This window comes from Paroedura picta, chromosome 1 (genome assembly GCF_049243985.1).
Source record: "Paroedura picta isolate Pp20150507F chromosome 1, Ppicta_v3.0, whole genome shotgun sequence".
NCBI classification, from domain to species: Eukaryota; Metazoa; Chordata; class Lepidosauria; order Squamata; family Gekkonidae; genus Paroedura; species Paroedura picta.
The window spans coordinates 195,135,873-195,156,708 of NC_135369.1; the positions used below are offsets into that span (position 1 = coordinate 195,135,873).

Genomic DNA, 20,836 nt, shown 5'->3' on the forward strand with positions numbered 1-20,836 from the left:
GAAGGGGCCAATAAGGAGCCCCTTTGCGGCTCCTGATTGGCCCCTCCGAGTTATTATCCCGGACAGGGCCTGCCCTAACTCCTCCCACACTGCCCTTAATGCTTTATTCAGTCCGCGGCACTCTGCACCGCGGGGCTGTTTAAAGATTATATTATATTATATTATTATATTATACTAGATATTAAGCCCGCTGTGGCCAAAATACAGCGGGCCCTAGCATGGTGGGTGGGTGGAGGGATGGGGCGAAGGAAGGAGGAAAAGGAGAAAGAGAGACAGAGAGAAAGACAGAAAGAAAGGGAGGAAGATAGAGACAGAAGAAGAGGGAGAGAAACAGGTAGCCAGAAAGAGGCAGATGGGAGAGAGGGAGGAAGGAAGGAAGAAAGGGAAGGACAAAGGGAATGCTGGGGGGAAGGGAAAGATAAAGGGAATGCTGGGAGGAAGGCAGGATCAGAGGTGGCCTGAAAGTAGGTGGCCTGAAAGAGGGCGTTGCGGCCTTCTGCCGGGCCCAGGGGCAGGCTCAGCTGCCCTAGGGCCCGGCAGAAGGTTCCGGAGGGGGGCGGCAGGATCTACGGCCTAGTGCCAGGCCCAGGGGCAGGCGAGACTGCCCCAGGGCCCAGCAAAAGGCTCGGGAAGGCAGCAGCAGGCTTTGCAGCCTACTGCCAGGCCCAGGGGCAGGCGAGCCTGCCCCAGGACCCGGCAGAAGGCTCCCTGGGCAAGGGGAAGCTGGCTGGAGGACTTACAGCTGGAGAAGTCTTCTTCCTCTGAGCGGTGACTCCCTGGCCGGCCCAGGCTTTTTTTGCGGCTCCCCATTGGCTGCTTGGTGCTCAAGTGACACTCAGAGGGCCCAATCAGGAGCCGCGAAGCCCTCCAAGTGTTTAGCGCGGACATCTCCTCCCCTTTAGCCCTTACTCCTTTATTTAGTCCGCTCCGCAGGAGCGGTTAAAGATTATGTCATGTCATATCATATCATATTATAATTCTCGCCATTCCCAAGAATGGCTCATGGCGGGTTACAAATTTTCTCCACTAAAACCCAATTAAAACATAAAATACAATACACCAAAACAAAGCAAGAACATGGCGGTATTATCCAATTCTCCGATCCCCCCCAGAGACATATCTAAATAAGGGAGTTGGGAGAGGTGGCCATCGAGGGAACATGACCCAATGCTGCTTAACACCAGGGGGGCCCTGATCAGATCTTCCTCCCGCCCCGGCCTCAACCATAGACCTGGCGGAAGAACTCTGTTTAGCAGGCCCTGCGGAACACAGAAAGCTCCTGCAGCTCAACTGGGAGCTTATTCCAACAGGTAGGGGTCAGGACCGTGATACACACTTTTCTTGGATGCTTTAGGATGCTTAGGGCTGATCCTGCGTTGAGCAGGGGGTTGGACTAGATGGCCTGTATGGCCCCTTCCAACTCTATGATTCTATGAGAAGGCCCTAGCCCTGGTTGAGGCCAGGTCTGCTTCCCTGGGGCCAGGAATGACCCGCAAGTTAGTACCCACTGAGTATAAAGCTCTGCGGGGAGCACAGGGCAGAAGGCGGTCCCTCAGATATGTGGGTCCCAGACTGTGAAGAGTCTTGAAGGTCAAAACCAAAACCACGTGCCAGATCCAGACAGCAACTAGCAACTAATGCAGCTGTGTAAACACAGGTTGGATGTGGGCCCTCCAAGATGTTCCTGTGAGCAGTGGTCACTAACGTTTTTATCACCGGGGACCGGTCAACGCTTGACAATTTTACTGAGGCCCGGGGGGGGGTAGTCTTTTGCTGAGGGACATCGCCGCCACCACCTGAGCCCCTGCTCCACTTGCTTTCCCACTGGCACCCCTGACTTCCCACCGCCCACTGGGGGGCGCTGCCAGCAGCAGCTGCGCAGTGCCATGCCGAGGGGGAGCCCCAGCCATGGTGGCCGCTGGAGAGCACCAAAGGTGAGCCAGCAGCAGAGTGGCAGGGCAGCCCCCGAGGCAGCAGCCAGGGAGGATGATGAGTTAGAGCTGCGGCCAAGTACCGACTGATCAACGGACTGGTACTGGTCCTGAGACCAGGGGTTGGGGACTGCTGCCTGTGAGGACCCTAGCAACTGCATTTTGTACCAGCTGCAATTTCCAGATCAAGCCCAGGGGCAGGCCTGCATAGAGCCATTTACAGAAATCTATTCTGGAGGTGAGTGTTGCAAGGATCACTGTGGCCAGACTACTGCATGGCCAACTACTGCCCCCATTTACCAGCCCAGTCCTATGCCTATACAACAATATACCTCTAAATCTTCAATATGGAATGATGGCCTCTTTCTCTGAGCAAAACCAAAACCAAAAAAAGAAACCCAACCAAACCTTAACAGGTAGGAACTCAAAAGTTGAGCTGTACAATAAAATAATGTAAAACTTGTTGGTTTTTTATTATAGTGCACAATTTAAAACAGAATAAAAACTTCATAAAAACTATACAGAACTAACAGCACATAAGACCAAATGAATTTCGACCCTACTGGGTCTTCCTCAGTGGTCAGAACTATGATAATACACTCTATATAAAATATCTATATTAAACTCTTTATAAAGTGTAGCTGAGTGGCTGAATGGGATCTGTAAATTACGGCTTTTTTCCTGACGCACTCTCAGCACAGAATTAAATAATAGCGAAGAGTGGTGACCCCAGGCACATATCATAGGAGGGGGTCTCCGAAAAGGATAACATTTGCATGTATTGGTAGGAGCCATAATTTACAGACCCCATTCAACCACTCAGCTACACTTTATAAAGTCTTTAATATAGATAGTATTCTCTCATGCCCCAGAGGGACAGACCAGAATGAATGGGATGAAATTAATTCAAAAGAAATTCCGTCTAAACATCCGGAAGAAGTTCCTGACAGTCAGAGCGGTTCCTCAGTGGAACAGGCTTCCTTAGGAGGTGGTGGGTTCTCCATCTTTGGACATTTCTAAACAGAGACTGGCGAGCCATCTGTGAAGGCTTAAGGGGGTGGCAGGTTACAGTGGATGAGCGATAGGGTTGTGAGTGTCCTGCATGGTGCAGGGAGTTGGACTAGATGACCCAGGAGGTCCCTACCAACTCTAGGATTCTATGATTACTGTGTAAAGTGCATACCATGTGTGGCTGGATGGCCCAGGAGGTCCCTTCTACCTCTATTATTCTATGACTAGATATTAAGCCCACTGTAGCCAAAATACAGCAGGCGCTAGCAGGTTGGGTGGATGGATGGGCAGAAGGAACGAAGGAAGGAAGTAAATGCTGGGAGGAAGGCAGGCAGGTGCCATGTAAGAGGATGGGGCAGGGGTGGAAGGAAGGTGGGGAAGGGCCCGTTGGGGGAGGGGCAAGTAGCAATGGGTGGGTAAGAGTGGGGGGGTTGAGAGGGGGGGGGGCCGGGTGGGAAAGCGGCAGCAGTGGTGGTGAGTGAGGATGGGAGGGCTTGGGAGATTGTGCAGGGGAGGGGGAAAGCAGCTGTGGTGGTGAGTGGGGATGGGGGAGTGGCTTGGGAGATCACGCAGGGGAGGGGGAAAGCCGGGGCCAGCGGTGTTTGGGGATGGGTGGACTTGGGAGGTGTGGGCCAGGGGGGGAAGGAGTTTTGGGGGGAGAGGCAAAGGGTCTGGTGGGCGGGCCGAGCCCCCCTCCGTGGGCCACATGGCAGGGTAGGTCGGGGGGCCAAAATGGCGGCTGTCAGCAAAAGGCAGTCCAGGCTGGGCGGTGGGCGGGTCACGCCAGCCGATTGGGCCCACCGCTTGTCAGTCCAGGGGCAAGGGGCCAATTGTTGTCCCCCCATCCCAGACTGAGCCCTCCCCCACAGCCCTTAGTATTTTATGATTCTATGATGATTTGTACTCTGCCTTCCTCCCCAGGGGAGGCTCTAGAGGGCCAACCACCTTCTCCTCTTCTCCATTTCGTCCTCCCAACAAGCCTGAGAGATGGTGACTGGCCCAAGGTCTCTCAGCCAGCTTCTACAGTATGAGTGGGGATTCAAACCTGGGTCCTCCCTAGTGGGTTTGTTGTGGGATACTAAACAAGTCCCTATATTAGGTTCAGCATGCATTCCTTCCATCTTTCTTTTTTATCAGGCAATTGGGCTGCTTCATGCAGCATTTGGAATTCCCCACGTGGTCTGTCTGCGCATGATCCTCTAACCAGAGGAATTGGCCAGCTGCCCCCTGCGAATGCCGTGACTGTGCCCAGAGTGCATGCTACGGCTGGGGCACCCATGTTCAAGTTGCACAGCAGGTTTTTTCTCCCTGCCTGCCAGCCTCTCAGGATTCCCGTTCCAGCACAGCTCCTAAATCCACAACCATCAGGGGAGGCCCATCTGCATTCCTGCCCACGCCCAGCGGTAGAACTCGTCTGGCGATGATGCCTCCGGTTTTCGGGAGGAAGATTCCTGAACTGTACCGATTTAAAAGTTCAAACAGGTAACTGTCAAGTGCTAAAAGAACTCACAACAAAACTTCTGTGAAAAGAAAGCTTTAATGGAAGTTAGCTCTAGTCACTATAACTCGAGAAGTCAAATCTGCCAAACAACAGAACTACAAGCGTTTATCAATACAATTCTCCCGCCCAAAACTTGAATGTTTCCAGGGGAGGGGTATTCCTCTCCCAGGTGCCATCCCAGGCTTCCTGCCAGAGGTGCTACAATTCACACGTCCTTGGGCCAGCCGGCTCCAGCGACAAGATAAGGCCACTCACAGGCACCCCAGGGTTCCTGTTACTATGTTGCTGTTACAATATGCAATATGCAAAGGAGGGGGGCTTCCAGGGGCAACAGACTCTGACAAACTGAAAGAACTGTGAGGTGAAAGGAGACAGGCGGGAGCAGGACATGCACCCTGATTGGGCGGCTGCTGGGCAGATGGGCAATCAGGCTACAGGAGGACATAGTCAGAAGCTGTATAGGCAACCTGATTGGCCAGTAAAAGGTGAGGCCCAACTCCTCCTAAGACCCCTCACTGTTTTTATTATAATGCTAATGATTACAGATTTTATTAAATGTTGTGAGCTGTTGCAGGCTAGCTGGCCAGGAGTGGTTTCATGTGTCAACTTAATAATAAATTAATCTCCCAAGTGGTAAAAGGTAAAGGTAAAGGTATCCCCTGTGCAAGCACCGAGTTATGTCTGACCCTTGGGGTGACGCCCTCCAGTGTTTTCTTGGCAGACTCAATATGGGGTGGTTTGCCAGTGCCTTCCCCAGTCATTACTATTTACCCCCTCAGCAGCAACCTGGGTACTCATTTTACCGACCTCGGAAGGATGGAAGGGTGAGTCAACCTTGAGCCAGCTGCTGGGATCGAACTCCTAGCCTCATGGTCAGAGCTTCAGACAGCATTTCTGCTGTTTACCACTCTGCGCCACAAGAGGCTATCTCCCAAGGGGCATATCACACAAAAAGGTAAACTTACATTTAATCAAGTAGATCCAGTCCACATTCAGGTTGCAGCTGAAAGAAGAGAAAGAACCCCAGTGGAAAGAGTACTTTTCATGAATGGCCAATTTGCCCGGCATCACGTGGGCGGGGGGGGGGGATGAGGGCACTGCCTCTAAAGGAGAGACCTTGGAGGCACGTTTCAGTAGAAGGCCATGTGGAGAGGGTTAGAGGACAAAGCAAGAGAAAACAGGGTCAGATAGCATCCTTTGGCCACAAAGAGAAGCAACCCAGTCAAGGAGAGAACATCTGCACACCTTTACGGTGTTGTAGTGCTCCCCTCCCCCTCCCATATTCGGGCATGCTGAGTTGCTCTCTCCAACAGAGCGCTCTTGGTGAGATGTCTCGGGTACCTTCCCAAGGTGATGCTTTTGTCCCGGAGGCTCTGGGGCATCTTAAGGGCAGCACCACATGGGGTAGACCTATCAGCGGCCTTTGACATCGTGGATCACGACCTTCTGATCCATCGCCTCGCCGGCACGGGGATACAGAGCACAGCTTTGCGCTGGATACGCTCCTTTCTCCAGAACCGGACCCAGAGGGTTGCTGTGGGGGAAGAGCTCTCGCATCCCTACGGACTCCCTTGTGGGGTACCGCAGGGCGCAGTCCTCTCCCCCACGTTATTCAACATCTTTATGTGCCCTCTGGCCCAACTGGTACGGAGTTTTGGGCTGAGTTGCCACCAGTACGCTGATGACACCCAGCTCTATCTCCTCATGGACGGCCGCCCAGACTCCCCCCCGGAACCATTCGCCAGATGTTTGGAAGCAGTGACTGAATGGTTCGAGCAGAGTTGCCTGAAACTCAACCCCTCCAAAACGGAGGTCCTGTGGCTGGGAGGCAGAGGGCAGGACCAGGCAGCGCGCTTACCCACCCTGGCAGGAACGCAACTTACTATCGTGACCCAGGCCGGGAATCTGGGGGTGAACATTGATACCTCCCTGACTATGGAGGCTCAGGTCAAGAGAGTAGCGGGTCAGGCGTTTTTCTATCTTCGCCAGGCCCGACTACTAGCGCCCTACCTGTCCTCTGACCACTTGGCCACAGTGATCCATGCGACAGTCACCTCCAGAATAGATTTCTGTAACTCGCTCTACGCAGGCCTACCCTTGTCTCTGATCCGGAAACTCCAGCTAGTGCAAAATGCAGCTGCTCGGGTCCTCACTGGTACACCTTGGAGGGCCCATATCCAGCCTGTGCTGAGGCAGCTGCATTGGTTGCCAATTGTTGCCCGGATCAGGTTCAAGGTTCTGGTTTTGACCTTTAAGGCTATACGCGGGTTGGGACCCACATACCTGAGGGACCGCCTACCGCCCTATATCCCCCGCAGGGCTTTACGCTCAGCGGGGGAGAATCTCCTGATCATTCCTGGCCCTAGAGAAGTGTGCATGGCCTCGACCAGGGCCAGGGCCTTTTCGGTCCTGGCCCCTACCTGGTGGAATGAGCTCCTGGGTGAGCTGTGGGCTCTGCAGGATTTACCAGCTTACTGCAAGACGGAGCTCTTCCGCCAGGTTTTTGGTTGAGGCCGGGGTCAGCAAATGAGTGCCAGCATTCCACTCCCACACCTAGTAAGTTAGATCTCCTCCCCACCCTCCCTGCTGCTCTGATAGCAGGGGTGGGAATAATAAGAACTTCCGCCATGTTGGGATTGTTTTTAAAGTCTTTTAATGGGTATTTTAATGAGGTTAAGACTATTGTGACCCGCCACGAGCCTACGGGGAGTGGCGGGAAATAAATCTAAATAATAATAATAATAATAATAATAATGATGATGATGATGATAATAATAATAATAATAATATGGTTGCCAGCTCTGGGCTGGGATATGCCTGGAGATTTGAGGAGGGGTGGATCCTGGGGGGGGGGCAGGTTTGGGGAGGAACCTCAACAGAGACTATCCTTTCAAGCAGCCTTTTTCTCCAGGGGGACAAACCACTGAAGTCTGGAGAGGAGTTGCAAAAGCAGGCGTTGGCCTGGCCTCCCTGATGCCTCCCTGATGCTTTGAGGAATCTGCTGCTTTGAGGCACTTCCTCTGTCTTCTAGTTTTTGGTTTTCCCCCTGCAAGCCAAAAGGCTCCACCTCTTGGGAGGGGGGGGGAGAGTCCAAGCCTTCACACCTGCCCTGACAAAGGCCCAATGCCTTGATCATTGCTCGCAGATGCCAACTTCCAAGTCTGTTTTCCATGGGGGTGGGAAATGCCTGGAGGTTTGGGGGGCAGGGCCTGAGGAGGGAAGGTCTTCAGTGGCGTTTAATGCAACAGAGTTCAATCTAATAATGCCATCCAGAGCAGCCACTTTCTCCAGAGGAGCTGATCTCTCTTGCCTGGAGATTCGTTGTAATCCCAGAGATCTCCAGCCACCAACCGAAGATTGGCAACCTTGGATGTTCAACATTTGCTTTTGGAGATTAGAAGAGGCTAAAGCCATGGTCTGTTTTTCTCAGCTGGCTCTGCTTGCAGGACTTGAAAAACCAAAACACTTTAAATGACGAGATCTGCAATGGTCATTTTGAGTCTTGGGGGAGAGCGCCATGTTTCGGGCGCCAGAGAGCGGCTCGTGCGCCATTTCTTGAGCTGCCTGAAAGCCACAAAGGGGCCAGCAAAGAGCAAAGCAGGATCTCCAGACAGGACAGGCCGGCCGGCCTCCGGGTTCCATCTGCTGGTGTCAACGGGCCTTTGGGAGGAGGGAGTCAACAGAGGAAGAGGATCACAAAGGTAACCAAAATTCCTGAGGCGCACACTCCCAGAATGAAATGTGTAAACCTCTTTGGCCCCACCTTCCTAACTCACAAAACAGGCCGAGTGCAAAAGGACACGGCAAAAGAAAGAACAGTTGCTGGCCGTTGCCTGGTGGGACATCTCCGAAGGACAGCCTGGGACCCTTCCGACCGGTGTTGCTTTTAGAGGAAGCGTCCACCCTCCCATGGACATCTCAGTGGTCTCTCTGGAGGGGAGGGGAAGCAGAATACTGACCAGCTAAGGTGTAGGGTTGCCAGCTCTGGAGATTTGGGGATGGGTGGGTGGAATATGAACGGGGCCTAATGCCAGGGACTACTTTCCAATGTGGCCATTTTCTCAGAGTGAACTGATCTCTGTCCCCAGGAGATACTGGGATATCTCCAGCCACCTCCTGGAGGTTGGCGACAGGGCTAAGGTGGTGTCTGACCAGCCTTGCAGAGTGATTATGGAAATGCTGGCCAAACAGTAAGCCATCCTATTTTGCAGAGTTCTTCCCTCCCACCCCACCCCCCTTAGCCCTTCACAACCCCAGATTGCCACAAAGAACAGGCCCTGGAAGACGATGGACTTCCACAATAAAGACGAGCAGCCGGGTTGCTTATTTTTCAAAACTTTTGTTTGGAAAAATTGTTTGATGAGGTGTTGAGTCCCTTTCTTCTTTGCTCTAGACATCGAATCGGTTTGAATGTCCTGCGTCTATGAGGCTTCCCACCCCTCCCATCTGTAGATAACTTCTGAAGCAGGGGTGAGGGTCCATGGACTAAATTCCCATGAGCCATTGCTCTGGAGAGGCACTTTGGCCACCACTGTTCTAAAGCTTTCCCACCCAAACATTCTTGCCCACATCCCAGCTCCTAAAGGCATCTGCCTCTCTGGGCCAGACATCTTTGGAGAGAAAAGGAACTGGAGGTGGCTTTTTTGGTGCAGTGCCCGGAATCAGCTCTTCTTGATCCTTTTTTTGGAGAGATGGTTATATGGAGCTATTTACAGCTAGGTCTAGCCACTGTGCAACCCACCAATTCCACCTCCTTGCCTGCTTTGCAACAGTATTTGCCCCTCATTTCTTGAGTCCAGGTCTCCAACAGAGGTCCTGTGGGCGCCATGGTGCTTATTGACACCTCTTGTGGTGCCTACCAAATATTTTAGTATTTAGGGCAGGGCCAAGGAGGGCTTTCACACAGCATGGTTTCTGATTGGCTATTTGATATTTGATTGGCGGTGCCACCCAGGACACGCCTCTGTACTTAAGCTGCGACGGCTAGTCTGTGGCTGGCTCCGCCTCCTGAGGCAGCCATTCTGTCGCTTCCCCCACCACGCTGTCTCAGAAAGCCCAGTGAGCCCACAGGCTCAAAAAGTTTGAGGACCCTGATTCTGGAGTGTCTAACAAAAAGAGCAAGGCCAAAGACTGTGAAAATTATTTTTTAAAAACTGTTTATTGTATAATATAAAACTACAAAAGTAAGACCGCATCATTTCCATGTAATTTGCCCAACTGTTTTGATTACAGCCCATACCTACAAGTGAATACAGTCATCTGGTTTCAGATGTTTATGTCTGTCATATTGCATAGAAAGGCACAGCTCGAAGGTCTGTGGTTTGGGAAGGGGGAGGCAGCAAGGGATTTCGTGGGAGGGGGGAGAAAATTCAGCCTTTTTTTGACAAATAAGAGCCCTGTTTAAGCACCCATGCACAGACCATGTCAGAGTATTTACACCTTATCTTCCCCCACACCCCAAATCTCTGTCTTGAGAGTGCAGGTACAGATTATACTGCTAAGCGTCTACCCTTTTATTTCTTCCATTAATTAAAAAAATTTAAACAAAAAAGTCCCAATTTTTTGCATTAGGGTTATTATTATTTTTTTAAGCATAACACTGAAAACAAGAAAAAACCCAAGACTACAAAATTAGGAGCTAAAATTTTCCAAAATAAAAATTCAGCCGTAAAATCATAAGCACTGAACAGGTCTGTAAAAGCAAGATACGGTTTGGAATTTTCTTTTTTAAAGTCAAAATTACATTCTAGAGGCAAATACAATAATTATTTTCTTTTCCTTTTTAATTATAAACTTTAGATCCACTAGTCAGGTTTTAGAAAACAGTGTTAAAACCATGTAGCACAAGTCTATTCTCTCACTGGTTCGATCTAACACCAGAGGCCCTGAGGAACCAGGCAAGATTCTCAGGCAACGAGCTTGCGATGGCCAAAGTTCCCTTCCGCAGATCGCTTGGACCAGGGAGCCTCATGGGCTGAAAAACGCGTTGGTCTCTGAGGCAATGCGATGCCCAAATTCTGCAGCTGTGTGTGGCTGTGTGGGGAGGATCCCAGAGCAGAGGTGTGGATCAGGAGCAGTTTGGAGCATACCTATACTACCAAGGTGCGTGAAGTGTTTGTTCCAGTTTAGTACCAGGAGCAGCACGCCAAGAGTTTGGAAGCTAAGCAGAGTCGGGACTTGGATGGAAGCTCAGGGTTGCTTTGCAGAGGCAGCGAATGGCTCTTGCCTGGAATGTCCTGGGGCGGCCGGGGGGGGGGGTGTTGCAGTTCCCCCGCCCCGCCTCCTCCTCAGCCCCATGGCTTCCCCCAAACAACCGAGCGTCCCTCTTGAAGAGTTCAGATGACCCTCAAGCCAGCAAGCTCAGCCTGCCCACCTTTTGTCTGGCTGCTCAGCTGCCTTTTAAAAGGTGGGATGGGTCCCTTTTGTGTCAAGCCAGGGTGTCCGCCCTCCGTCGAGAAGCACAGCAGGGCAGCTTCACCCAGACTCAGGGCAGCCTTTTTGCAGACTCCAGGGAAGTTTTGTGCCACGCGCTCCCTCCGTCTCCTCGCACGAGCACATCTTCCTACAGCTCTGCAAAAACAGGAAGCCGAATGCCGGAGAGGCTTGGCACGAGGGCAGGTCTTCTTGCAAGGCAGGTTTGGGTCAGGACAAGCACTTCCAGGCTCACTCTCCCGTGCTCCAGGCCGGGCCACGCCAGTCCCAGGAGGACACTGCATTTCCAACGCTCTCTTGTGTCCCGAAAAATCTCGTGGGCCACACAGGACTCGAATCTTCTCACGGGTGTTCTGTGAGCATCTGCATTGCTGCCAGCATTGCACAAAGCATCCCAAATGTAATCTTCCAAACTTAAAACAAAAACAAAAACAAATGGTGCACCACGACAAAACAGATGATTTTAAGGCAGCTCGCCACAGAAGGGCTTCTGACCACAACGGGCAGACTCACGTTAAGGCAGGATCACACTTGGGTTGCTTAATTAATTATGGCTTTTGTCCTTTGCCCCCCCCATCAACGGTTTTGCATCTCCCAATTAAAAATCAGTTGGGAAATGGAAGCAAAAATCTGAAAAGATTGAAAATACGATGGGAAGGGATCGCGTGGTACATGGCCCCATCTGGAATAAATCCGGAGGGGAGACAGAGGTAATTTTACATTAGGGTGTAAGAGTCCCCAAAATTTCTGCCTACTGGTGCAATCCAAAATCTGCCCAGCAACACTCTGCTTGATATGGGCCAAATGTGTCCCCTGGTGCACTCAGCTGGACAGATGGATCAGAATAGTTAACTCATGGCAAGCCTCTTCAGCAGGTTGTCTTCACTGGGCCTTACTCCTGAGAAAGTGCTCTTAGGATGGCCACCTTAGACAAAGCTACCAGTGTGAGAATAGATTGCTTTAGGTCTCTAAAGGGTTTGGAACCAAACCTCAACAACCCTAAGACCGCAGGCAGGGCCTGGCTCTCTTGAGCAGGAATCAATGACCAACGTAAGACTTTCCTTTGTGTAATTCTACCCAACTGGGTTGTGAGAAAGGGAAAGAGGAGGGGAGGCCTTGCGAATGACCCAAACGGATCATCTCCAAACCACGCTTTTCAAGCCCCCTGACAAGGATTTTTTACATTCCTAACAGAATACATTCCTACCATACATTCTGTACAAGTTACAATCCAGATGTTGTTAGCTTCACAATAAAATAAATATATTTACACAGAAAGAGACAGAAAGAAAATTAAAAGGAATAAATAACTTATGAAAAGAAATAATCACTTCAAATTCCAAAAGCCCCATTCAATTCTGCTCCTTTCTCGTCACTCCATTGCACTTCAGCCTTAACAAGAAGCACCCCAGAGGATTTTTCCCTTTGAGGTGGGGGCAACACGGAGGGAGACAAGAAACCTTTGCCAAACGTCACCCCTTGACCCTCCAAATGTGGAGGCAGAGCCAGAATCACACAGCAAGCGTCCGTCTGTGGTTAAGGACACCCAGAAGGGCCCATATGTGCATTGGAGGCACATTGGCGCATTGGGGAACAGCTACAGCTGTGGGGCAGCCCCAGTTGGGTTGTTCTTGCTGAACAATGGCATACAGCTTTGCTCTTAAAAAAGAAAAAGTCTTCATTTGAACGGGTGCCCAACATATGGCATCGCTTTAAATGCACAATTAGCTAGTCCAAAGAAAAGGGCAGTTGTTTCTAAGTATAACATTTGAGTTTAGTAATGGGTAAACCATCTGTTCTGTTTTGGGCTTTTTTGGCCATCCCCTGCATAGTAATTCGGTTTTGACGTAGGCGTCTTAGTCTCACACCCCAACTGTACCAGCACAGAGTGGTTGTGAGATAACCTCGGGGGTGCGCCAAACAGATTATTACCCGACATTGCAAATCCTGAGATTACCCCTGGTTCTTGGGGTGGCTACCTGGAACGTTTGGGGTGGGAGAGTGGTTTGGGGGGTGGCCGTGGAACGTGGCCACATTGCCACCAGGTTCCTCGTATAGCGCCCTCAGGTGGCACTTCAGAGAGTGGGGCAGGACCCGTGCCCCGGAGATGTTCAAGATGGCCTTTCTCACAAGGACAATGGAATTCAAACAGTTCTTGTGTGACGGCTACTACATCTTTTTCTAAAAAGAATAATTTGGGTAGGATGAGAAAAAAATTATTATGCCAGTTTAGTCCTTTGTGGAAATCACAAACAGGAGTCTTGGGGCATCCGAAAGACTAATGCGAATTTTCCCCCAAGCTGTTGGTTTGGTGAACTTCCAGTGCAGTGAATGGGCACTCACTATTCCTGCCATGCTATGCAGAGAAAGGAAAAAACAAATAATTGGTGGGGTCAAGGAGGCCAGGAAATGCAAGGCAAAATGAATGGATTTTTACTCAAATGCATGATTGTTTTCTTCCCCCGTACACCATAAAAAGGAGATGTCTGTGCTTAGGTTTGTGTATAAATTACATCCAATTGTAAATTTTTTGTGCATCTACAATGCTTTTAGGGGGTCATCTTCTTATGCTCGGGGTTGCCTCCCTTTTAAGTAAAGGAAGTGATTATGCACAGATCAAATCCACATATTAAATAGCATAGCAAAACCTCCAATCCCTACCTATTAAAAGTGTTTACAAGCTTAATAGGACCGCTGACTGACCTCTGTATTGTCCATTCAATTTCACATAATTACATTTCACCGTTTCCTGAATTTCATGGACCTCTGAACCCACCACTTTCCCAAAATCTTCTACATCTATGTGTATAAACTTAATACATACATGTAATTTAATAAATATATAGATGTGGCCAGTTCTAAAGTGCCAGGTTTATACAGCTGCCTTCTTAAAGGCGGACAAGATCCCATCTTTCTTTTTTAATCCATGACAAGAAGCAAGCAGAATGGACTGAATATTGCCAAATTACATAAAAACATAATTTAAAATTTCTTAAATAAATATAAAAAGTTATTTCTAAATAAGCCGTATGCATTTCAACAATATAGTTTGTAACCTGTACTCAATTAAGTACCATTTAAAAAATAATAATATGCCAGCGTGGATTTCAGCAAGAGGCATGATGACATTGCAAAGTTTTCTTTTAAAAATAAATGTACATCGCGATGAATGCAGGGAGACATCGCGATGCGTGCAGAGACGTCTGTGGGAGGGGCGACATGCATAGAGAGTGGCACTTGTCCCTACACCCAACAGGCCTTTCATGAAGTGTGAAGCAGGTCAATGCAGCTGACTGGCAAAACCAGCCATCCAGGAGATTCCCCCATCCTTTGTAACTCGACTGGCTCCAGTTTCGGCAGCGGAGGACGAGTCCGTCCAGCGCTGAGAAGAGATGAACTCACTGCAGTAATACTGAAGTTGATGCGTGTTTGTTTTTTCCCCCCAGCATTTCTCGACACAGTGAACAGCAGGAAAGGGGGAATCCAAAGAGCTCGATTCAGGCGGCCGATGGTAGAACAGAACGACTGGGATAGAGATCCCCCCCCCCCCCTGGGCCCTGTGCAGATTTCCTTGGAAGGAAGTTCCGTGGACTTCAATGCAGCTTTCTTTCAAGGAAGCACGGCCAAAATGTGGCCCGACCAAAAATGCTTTCAGGGAAGAGAGGAACAGCAAATATCGACAGACTGCTTTCGTGGCTACATTTCGATAAAAAAAAAAAAATAAAGCGTTAATCTGCAAGGAGACACACTCCAAAACTCCAACACAGAGTTAAGCAGATTTAAATCCACTGATATAAGTGGCTTGAAGCCAGCTTAACTCTATGTGCTGTGGCTAAATCTTGTTTTCAAAAGTTTCGTGTTTTTTTAAAAATTACTTCATTAATGGATTTTAAAAAACCCCAAACAAACAGAAAGCCTTCATTCTCAATGTTGGGTTTTTTTTTTATTATTGTTTTGTAGAGGGAAGGGCAAAGAGAACATTTTTAATCAGAATGAAGTTCCACAGCTATTTCCTGCCAACTTTCTTTGACATCATGTTGGAACATACATGGCTCTTAAAAGTTGTGTTTATTAAATCACAGTTGCAGGCGGCTGGGTGTAAATATCTGTGAAACTTGTTCTTAGGGGAAGATCCCTCCGCCCGGATGGAGGCCCGGCAACTGCAGGTCGATCTGATGTGCGTTTCTCTTTGCCCCATCGGTGCTGCAAAAAAACAAAAATTGTGCAGAAAGCTACAAGCAGGTCTTGGATGGGGATGGGGAGGATGCAGGAAGCAGCAGAGCAACCCCTGCCAAAACAGCAATTTCGTTATGTTTTGTCTGTATAAACAACATTTTTGTTTTTTCCTTTTTTTTAAGAAAAAGATTCCCCCACCGACGCCCTATAGCATAAACTGCAGAATCTGTACAAAAATATAAAATAAATTTGGGGTCGCAGTTTTCTAAAGAGCCGGTAAATGCAACATTGTAAAGAGGGATCATTGATACCTCTAAAAAAATTAAATGGCTGAGTGGCTAAATCAACCTAGAGAGGGCTAAAAATACCAGGGCGGGGGGAGGGGGGGCATTACTTGCAATTATCTAAATAATATTTTAAACCTCTCACAATAAAACTTATAGAAAAAATAGACAGATATGCTCATGCAATTTACAGCTTTTCCCCATCATAAATCCTTGTGCTTAACTTTTACAATCCTTTTCTTTTTGTCAGACAAATCAATACCGTCTACCATTATCCTTTTGTTTTTACCCTATATCAGGATTTTTCAGGTTCTCCTAGAACCACTTCTAAAATAAGCTTAAAAGTGGGCCATCCATGGATGAAGGCACTCCAACTCTGCTTGAAGCAAAAATTAGTAGGATCCATTCCTTAACAAAAAAAGAAAAAAAAAAGACAAGCAATTACCACATGCACAGTGTGTGTTTGTGTATATGTGTGTGTCTGAGGAGACTCGGAAGGGGGGCCCAGTTGAGTCAATACTACCAAGTGTTTATACTGGTACATTAAAAAAAGATATATATATCTTTTAAGACCCAACCAGCACCTCCATGATGTGATCCAGTTCTGTGAGGTCCATTTTGAAAGGCTGATTGGGGGTCACTGGTTGGCTACTGTAGGGGGCAAGAGTTTTTAAGAGGTCATCTGCAGATACGGGGGCCATTTTGGAGGCGGCCCCCGCAGCGGACGTGCAAGGATCAAAATCATACATCGACGTGTCGATGTCGGCAAAGAGAATATCATCCAAGGTCAAGTCTGTGAGGAAACCTGTTGATGTTGTGATCTCAAAATTGCCGGGTAAAGAATCCATGAGCCGAGGTTCATTCACGCGGCTCTCCTGTGCCCCCTCAGGCTTCTGAAAGGCAGATTCGCTGGTGGAGTCCTCCTTAGAGTTATCCGGTGCCGTGGTTTCTGCTGCTGTTGCGGCTAGTACTGCCTCAGCGGAGGTAGGTGATGGACAGAGCTCCTCGATTTCGTCCAAAGCTGAGGAGAAACTGTCCTTTACTGGCGGGGTTGTTGGAGGCGGTGGCTTTGTAGGCCCATCTTGGGGAAGAGTTTGAGAAGTGCAAAAAGTGTCATCCTCAAGAAGGGAGGCTGGGGTGAGGCAAGACTCCAACGGCGTGGTGCTCGCGGGGTCGGCAGGATGGAGCGGCGGGGAGGCCAGGTGGCTAAAGGCGGGCTGGACCTCTCGGAAGTTGTCTTCCAGAGGATCCGTCGGCTGTGAAGCGGTGATGAACACGGGCCTCAAGCTGCCCTCCTGCTTCAGCTCCTCCTGGATGCGCCTCAGCATGTTGTTGATCAAAACTGTCTTTTGCAAGCTGGGCTCTGTCAATGGCCGGTGATTGTAAAGTTTCATAACGGAAATGTTGAAGATAGTCTGACGCTGTAAGGTGTACGACACCTTCGATGGACCGTCAGCAGGAGACACCTCTTTGCCTTCCAGCCCATCTTCATGCTCATCAAACTTCCGTTTTCCTCCTTTCCCCAACATATATCTGAAAACAAAGGGGAGGAAACATGGCTTTAAGACATCCCATTCTGACCCTCTCTCTAATCCAGGGGTAGTCAACTACGGCCCTCCAGATGTCCATGGACTACAATTCCCACGAGCCCTTGCCAGCGTTTGCAATAGTTAAAGCAGGCTTTCTCAACCAGCGTTTTGTGAAAACCTGGGGTTTCCTGACAGCCCAGGAAGGGTTTGCCAAATGGGTGGGAGTTCACTAATTTTTAAATGTATTTTTAAATTTGTTAACCATTTATTGGATGATACGACCATATATGGTCATGTTGACCCACCCTCTCCTCCAAAAATGGCCAATGACGGGCCTGGTGGGGAGGGGCCATGGGAGGGCGTGTCCACAGCTCTGCTTCCCAACTCTATTCTGCAGGATCACACCCCTTCACACTCCCTGGACACAAAGGGTACCAGGTGGCTGCTTTCCAAGGCAGAATTTCCCCATTTCAGATTCCTCTGGTCTTTTGGGAGCCAGCTATTACCAAATAGGACTGCCAGTGGCCCCCGGGTATATGGTTAGGAATTGGGACATCCCCCGTTCTGCCACGGAAGCTTTTTTGGTGGCCAAGGGCCGGCCACACGCTCACTGTTGCCTGCCTCAGTGGGCTCTTGTGGCCATGAACCGGAGGAGAGGAAGCTGCCGTAGCTTCAGTGGGTTCCCACCATGGGAGGGGGAGGCAGGGAATAAGTGGATAAGATTGTGATCAAGAGGTATATGATAGAGTGTGTTCTGCTTAAGTGCTTCAAGTGGGTGGGCTACACGGTTCTTGTTTGTGTTCCGGGGAAAGCAAAAAACAGAGAGGATTTTCTAGTCCTTTTTTAAACAGCAGGCTGAAGTCAGAACCAAAAGTGCCAGGTTTCAAAAAAGGAAAATTAGCGTGGTCTAGTGGTTAAGCACATTGACTAATATCTGGAAGGCTCGGGTTCAAATCCCCACGAGCCCTGGCTTGGGGACCTTGGGACACCAGCCCACTCTCAGCCTGACCTACTTCACAGGGTTGTTGTGAGGCCAAAACAGAGGAGAAGAGAATGGAGCGACCTGTTTGGGTCTTCTTTAGGGGGACAGGCAAATGAATCTGGTCCTGCCAGACCAACCTGGTTTCCTTTTTTGACCAAGTAACAGGTTTGCTGGATCGGGGAAATTCGGTTGATGTCATTTACTTGGATTTTAGTAAAGCTTTTGACAAGGTTCCCCATGATGTTCTGATGGATAAATTGAAGGACTGCAATCTGGATTTTCAGATAGCCAGGTGGATAGGGAATTGGTTAGAGAACCGCACTCAAAGAGTTGTTGTCAGTGGTGTTTCATCAGACTGGAGAGAGGTGAGTAGCGGGGTACCTCAGGGCTCGGTGCTCGGCCCGGTACTTTTTAACATATTTATTAACTAGTAATCAAGCCCGCTGTAATTAAAATACAGGGGCCGGGGGCTCCCTTCCCGGTGGCCTGATGTGTCGGAAGCGCTTTCTTCTTTAACTGGGACGAGCTCTCTCAACCCGGATTTCGTGAAACCCCGTAATTTCTTGACAGTCCTGGAAGGGTTTCCTGAATGGGTGGGAGTTAATTATTTTAAATACTAGAATACTAGACCGCTAGAAGCCGGTCTTCTCTCGGCCCTGGGAGCAGGCTCATTGCAGCGAGGCCACTCCCGGGGCCGAGAGAAGGCCGGCTCCCGCTCCCCCCCCCTGCGAAAAGACTCAAACAGCGTTTGAGAAGAAGCCGGGAAAAGGGATGGGGAGGCCGGCAAGGCTTCTGCCGCGAAGGAGCGCCCAGGGCCGGCAGAAGCTGGAAAATGGCAGCGGTGGGAAAGGAGCAGGGACTTTGACGCGGCGTCCCTGCTCCTTTCCCTAGTGAGAGGAGGGCAGCTGGAGGAGTTACCGGGCAGGCAGCGTCTTCTGTCTGTCCAGTGACTCCCCAGCCAGGGCAAGCGAGGCTCGGGCAAGCGGCCAATGGGGAGCCGGCCGCTTGGCCTTGGATGGACACTCGGGGGACCCAATCAGGAGCTGCTTTGTGGCTCCTGATTGGGCCCCTGAGTTTTTATCCCAGACAGGGCCCGCCCTAACTCCTCCCCACATGCCCTTACTCTTTTATTCCTCCCATTCCTCCAGAGCGGGGTGGGGGGGTTTAAAGATATTTTAAAATTTGTTAAACATTTTATGGGTGATATAACCATGCTGACCCACTCACCCTTCCCAAAATGGCCAATGATGGACCTGGGGGAGGTGGGAAGGGGAGGGTCCCTGGGTGGGCGTGTCCACATTAATGCTTCCCAACTAAAGTCTACACGATCATGTGACTTCTGGGGTTTCTCCAAGCCTGAAGGTTTCAGGGGTCTCTCAACGGTAAAAAAGTTGAGAAAGGCTGATCTGGAGGCTGCTGCTGACCCCCCCCCCCAGCTGCCAGAACAACTACCGTGGCAAATGCTCTGGGTGAGTGCATTTGTTTTTGCTTTCCCTCACTCGCCCTTAAAAAAATACTTAAAACCTCAATGAATAAAAGGCGCACCGTTCTTGGATGTGCAGCTACAGAAGTTCTCCTTGGAAGGGCTCCAGTTTGGGAAAGGCAGGCACGCACAAAGCATTTTCTCTCCCGCCATCCACGCCCTTGTGGAAATTAGAACGGGAATATTTATCAAAATGCTCCACTGGAGCGGGTAAGTTTGTGAAAAAGAAAAACAACCCCAAACGACATCGGCTTTGAGCACGGACCCCCAGCAAGGCGAAAGGCGAGCCACTTTGCACAGGAACCAGCAAGAAATGGTAAGAAAATAGTGTAGAGGCAAAAATAAATTTATTTACTAATGTCTCTGGTATGATTCTTTATATTTTCAATATGTTCATTCAGCAACATTCAGGATATGGATCCCCGGGAAAACGTATGAGCCAGCTGGCCAATTTATACTAAGAGGAGATTTCTCACTCAAAAGTAACAATTGTTGATATATGAGAAGAGAGGGAATAGCCACTGAAGAAAAATCTTAATCTAGACCCCTGCCAGCGTTAGCTCATGGGAATTGTAGTCCATGGACATCTGGAGGGCCGCAGTTTGACTACCCCTGCAAACCGCTACACCACTTCACACTGGCTCTCAGCATATCCCCCTCGCAGCCATTAAGGGCAGAGGTTTTGAAGCCGTGATGTGCCTCTTCCTTCGGCTCCATTGTTCTAGCCCAGCGCCACCATTCTCTCCCCTTTGCCCTTCCAAACTCTGGGAAGGGCCGTGACTCAGCGGCAAAGCATCTGCTTGGCATGCAGAAGGCCCCCGGTTCAATCCCCGCCACCTCCAGGCCCTGGAGAGCCGCTGCCAGTCTGAGCTGATGGCCAGAGGGGCTGAATCAGTGGAAGGCAGCTTGGCTATTTTTTTCTTCAGATTTCCACTTTCAATACTGCAAGAAGATATTTCCTCTTCCCCCCCCCCCTTTAATTTATACACACGTAACATGATTCCAATGGCAGGGCTAGGGAACATAGAATCATAGAGTTGGAAGGGGCCATACAGGCCATCTAGTCCAACCCCCTGCTCAATGCAGTGGCTGACAGCGAAGAATTACATCGTATTTTTTTTCGTTCCAGGGCAAAACCTGGTCTCTCCCATCCTCCTTTATAAGTGGAACAGGAAGATGCCCTGATGGTACAGAGGGTCTGCTGTAGGCCTCCCAGCCATTCCCAAGGCCCTCAGAAAGCCGAGGTCATCTTAGTTAGCCCCATATGGGCCCCGCAGGCTTCGTGATTCCTAAGGCTGCTCTGAGCAATCATCCATGCCTTCCTGCACTGCGATCACTTCCTCTGCACTGGGTGGAGAAACCAAGCTGGCCTTGAACCTCGTAATGCTGCCGGGCACAACCCCCAATGCTTCTGCCTGCTGCCTGGAAGAGAACACCCTCCCCCCTGCTGCACAGTCGTCCTCCGATTGGAGGAAACGGCCCTTGAGTGGCAGCTGACTTGGGGGCC

At 49.8% G+C, this 20,836-nt stretch overlaps 2 protein-coding genes across 3 annotated transcripts in view; one reads left to right on the plus strand and one right to left on the minus strand.

Moving 5' to 3' along the window:
• AFTPH (aftiphilin) overlaps positions 1 to 20,836 on the plus strand; it is a 202,522-nt gene that overhangs the window by 67,177 nt on the left and 114,509 nt on the right. The window lies entirely within an intron of this gene.
• SERTAD2 (SERTA domain containing 2) overlaps positions 9,583 to 20,836 on the minus strand; it is a 51,696-nt gene continuing 40,442 nt past the window's right edge. For both annotated transcript variants that reach the window (XM_077315676.1, XM_077315685.1), the window contains exon 3: positions 9,583 to 16,868. In XM_077315676.1, the coding sequence (XP_077171791.1) occupies positions 15,902 to 16,864 (963 nt within the window). In that variant the 5' untranslated portion in view covers positions 16,865 to 16,868 and the 3' untranslated portion in view covers positions 9,583 to 15,901. The remainder of the gene's footprint in view (positions 16,869 to 20,836) is intronic.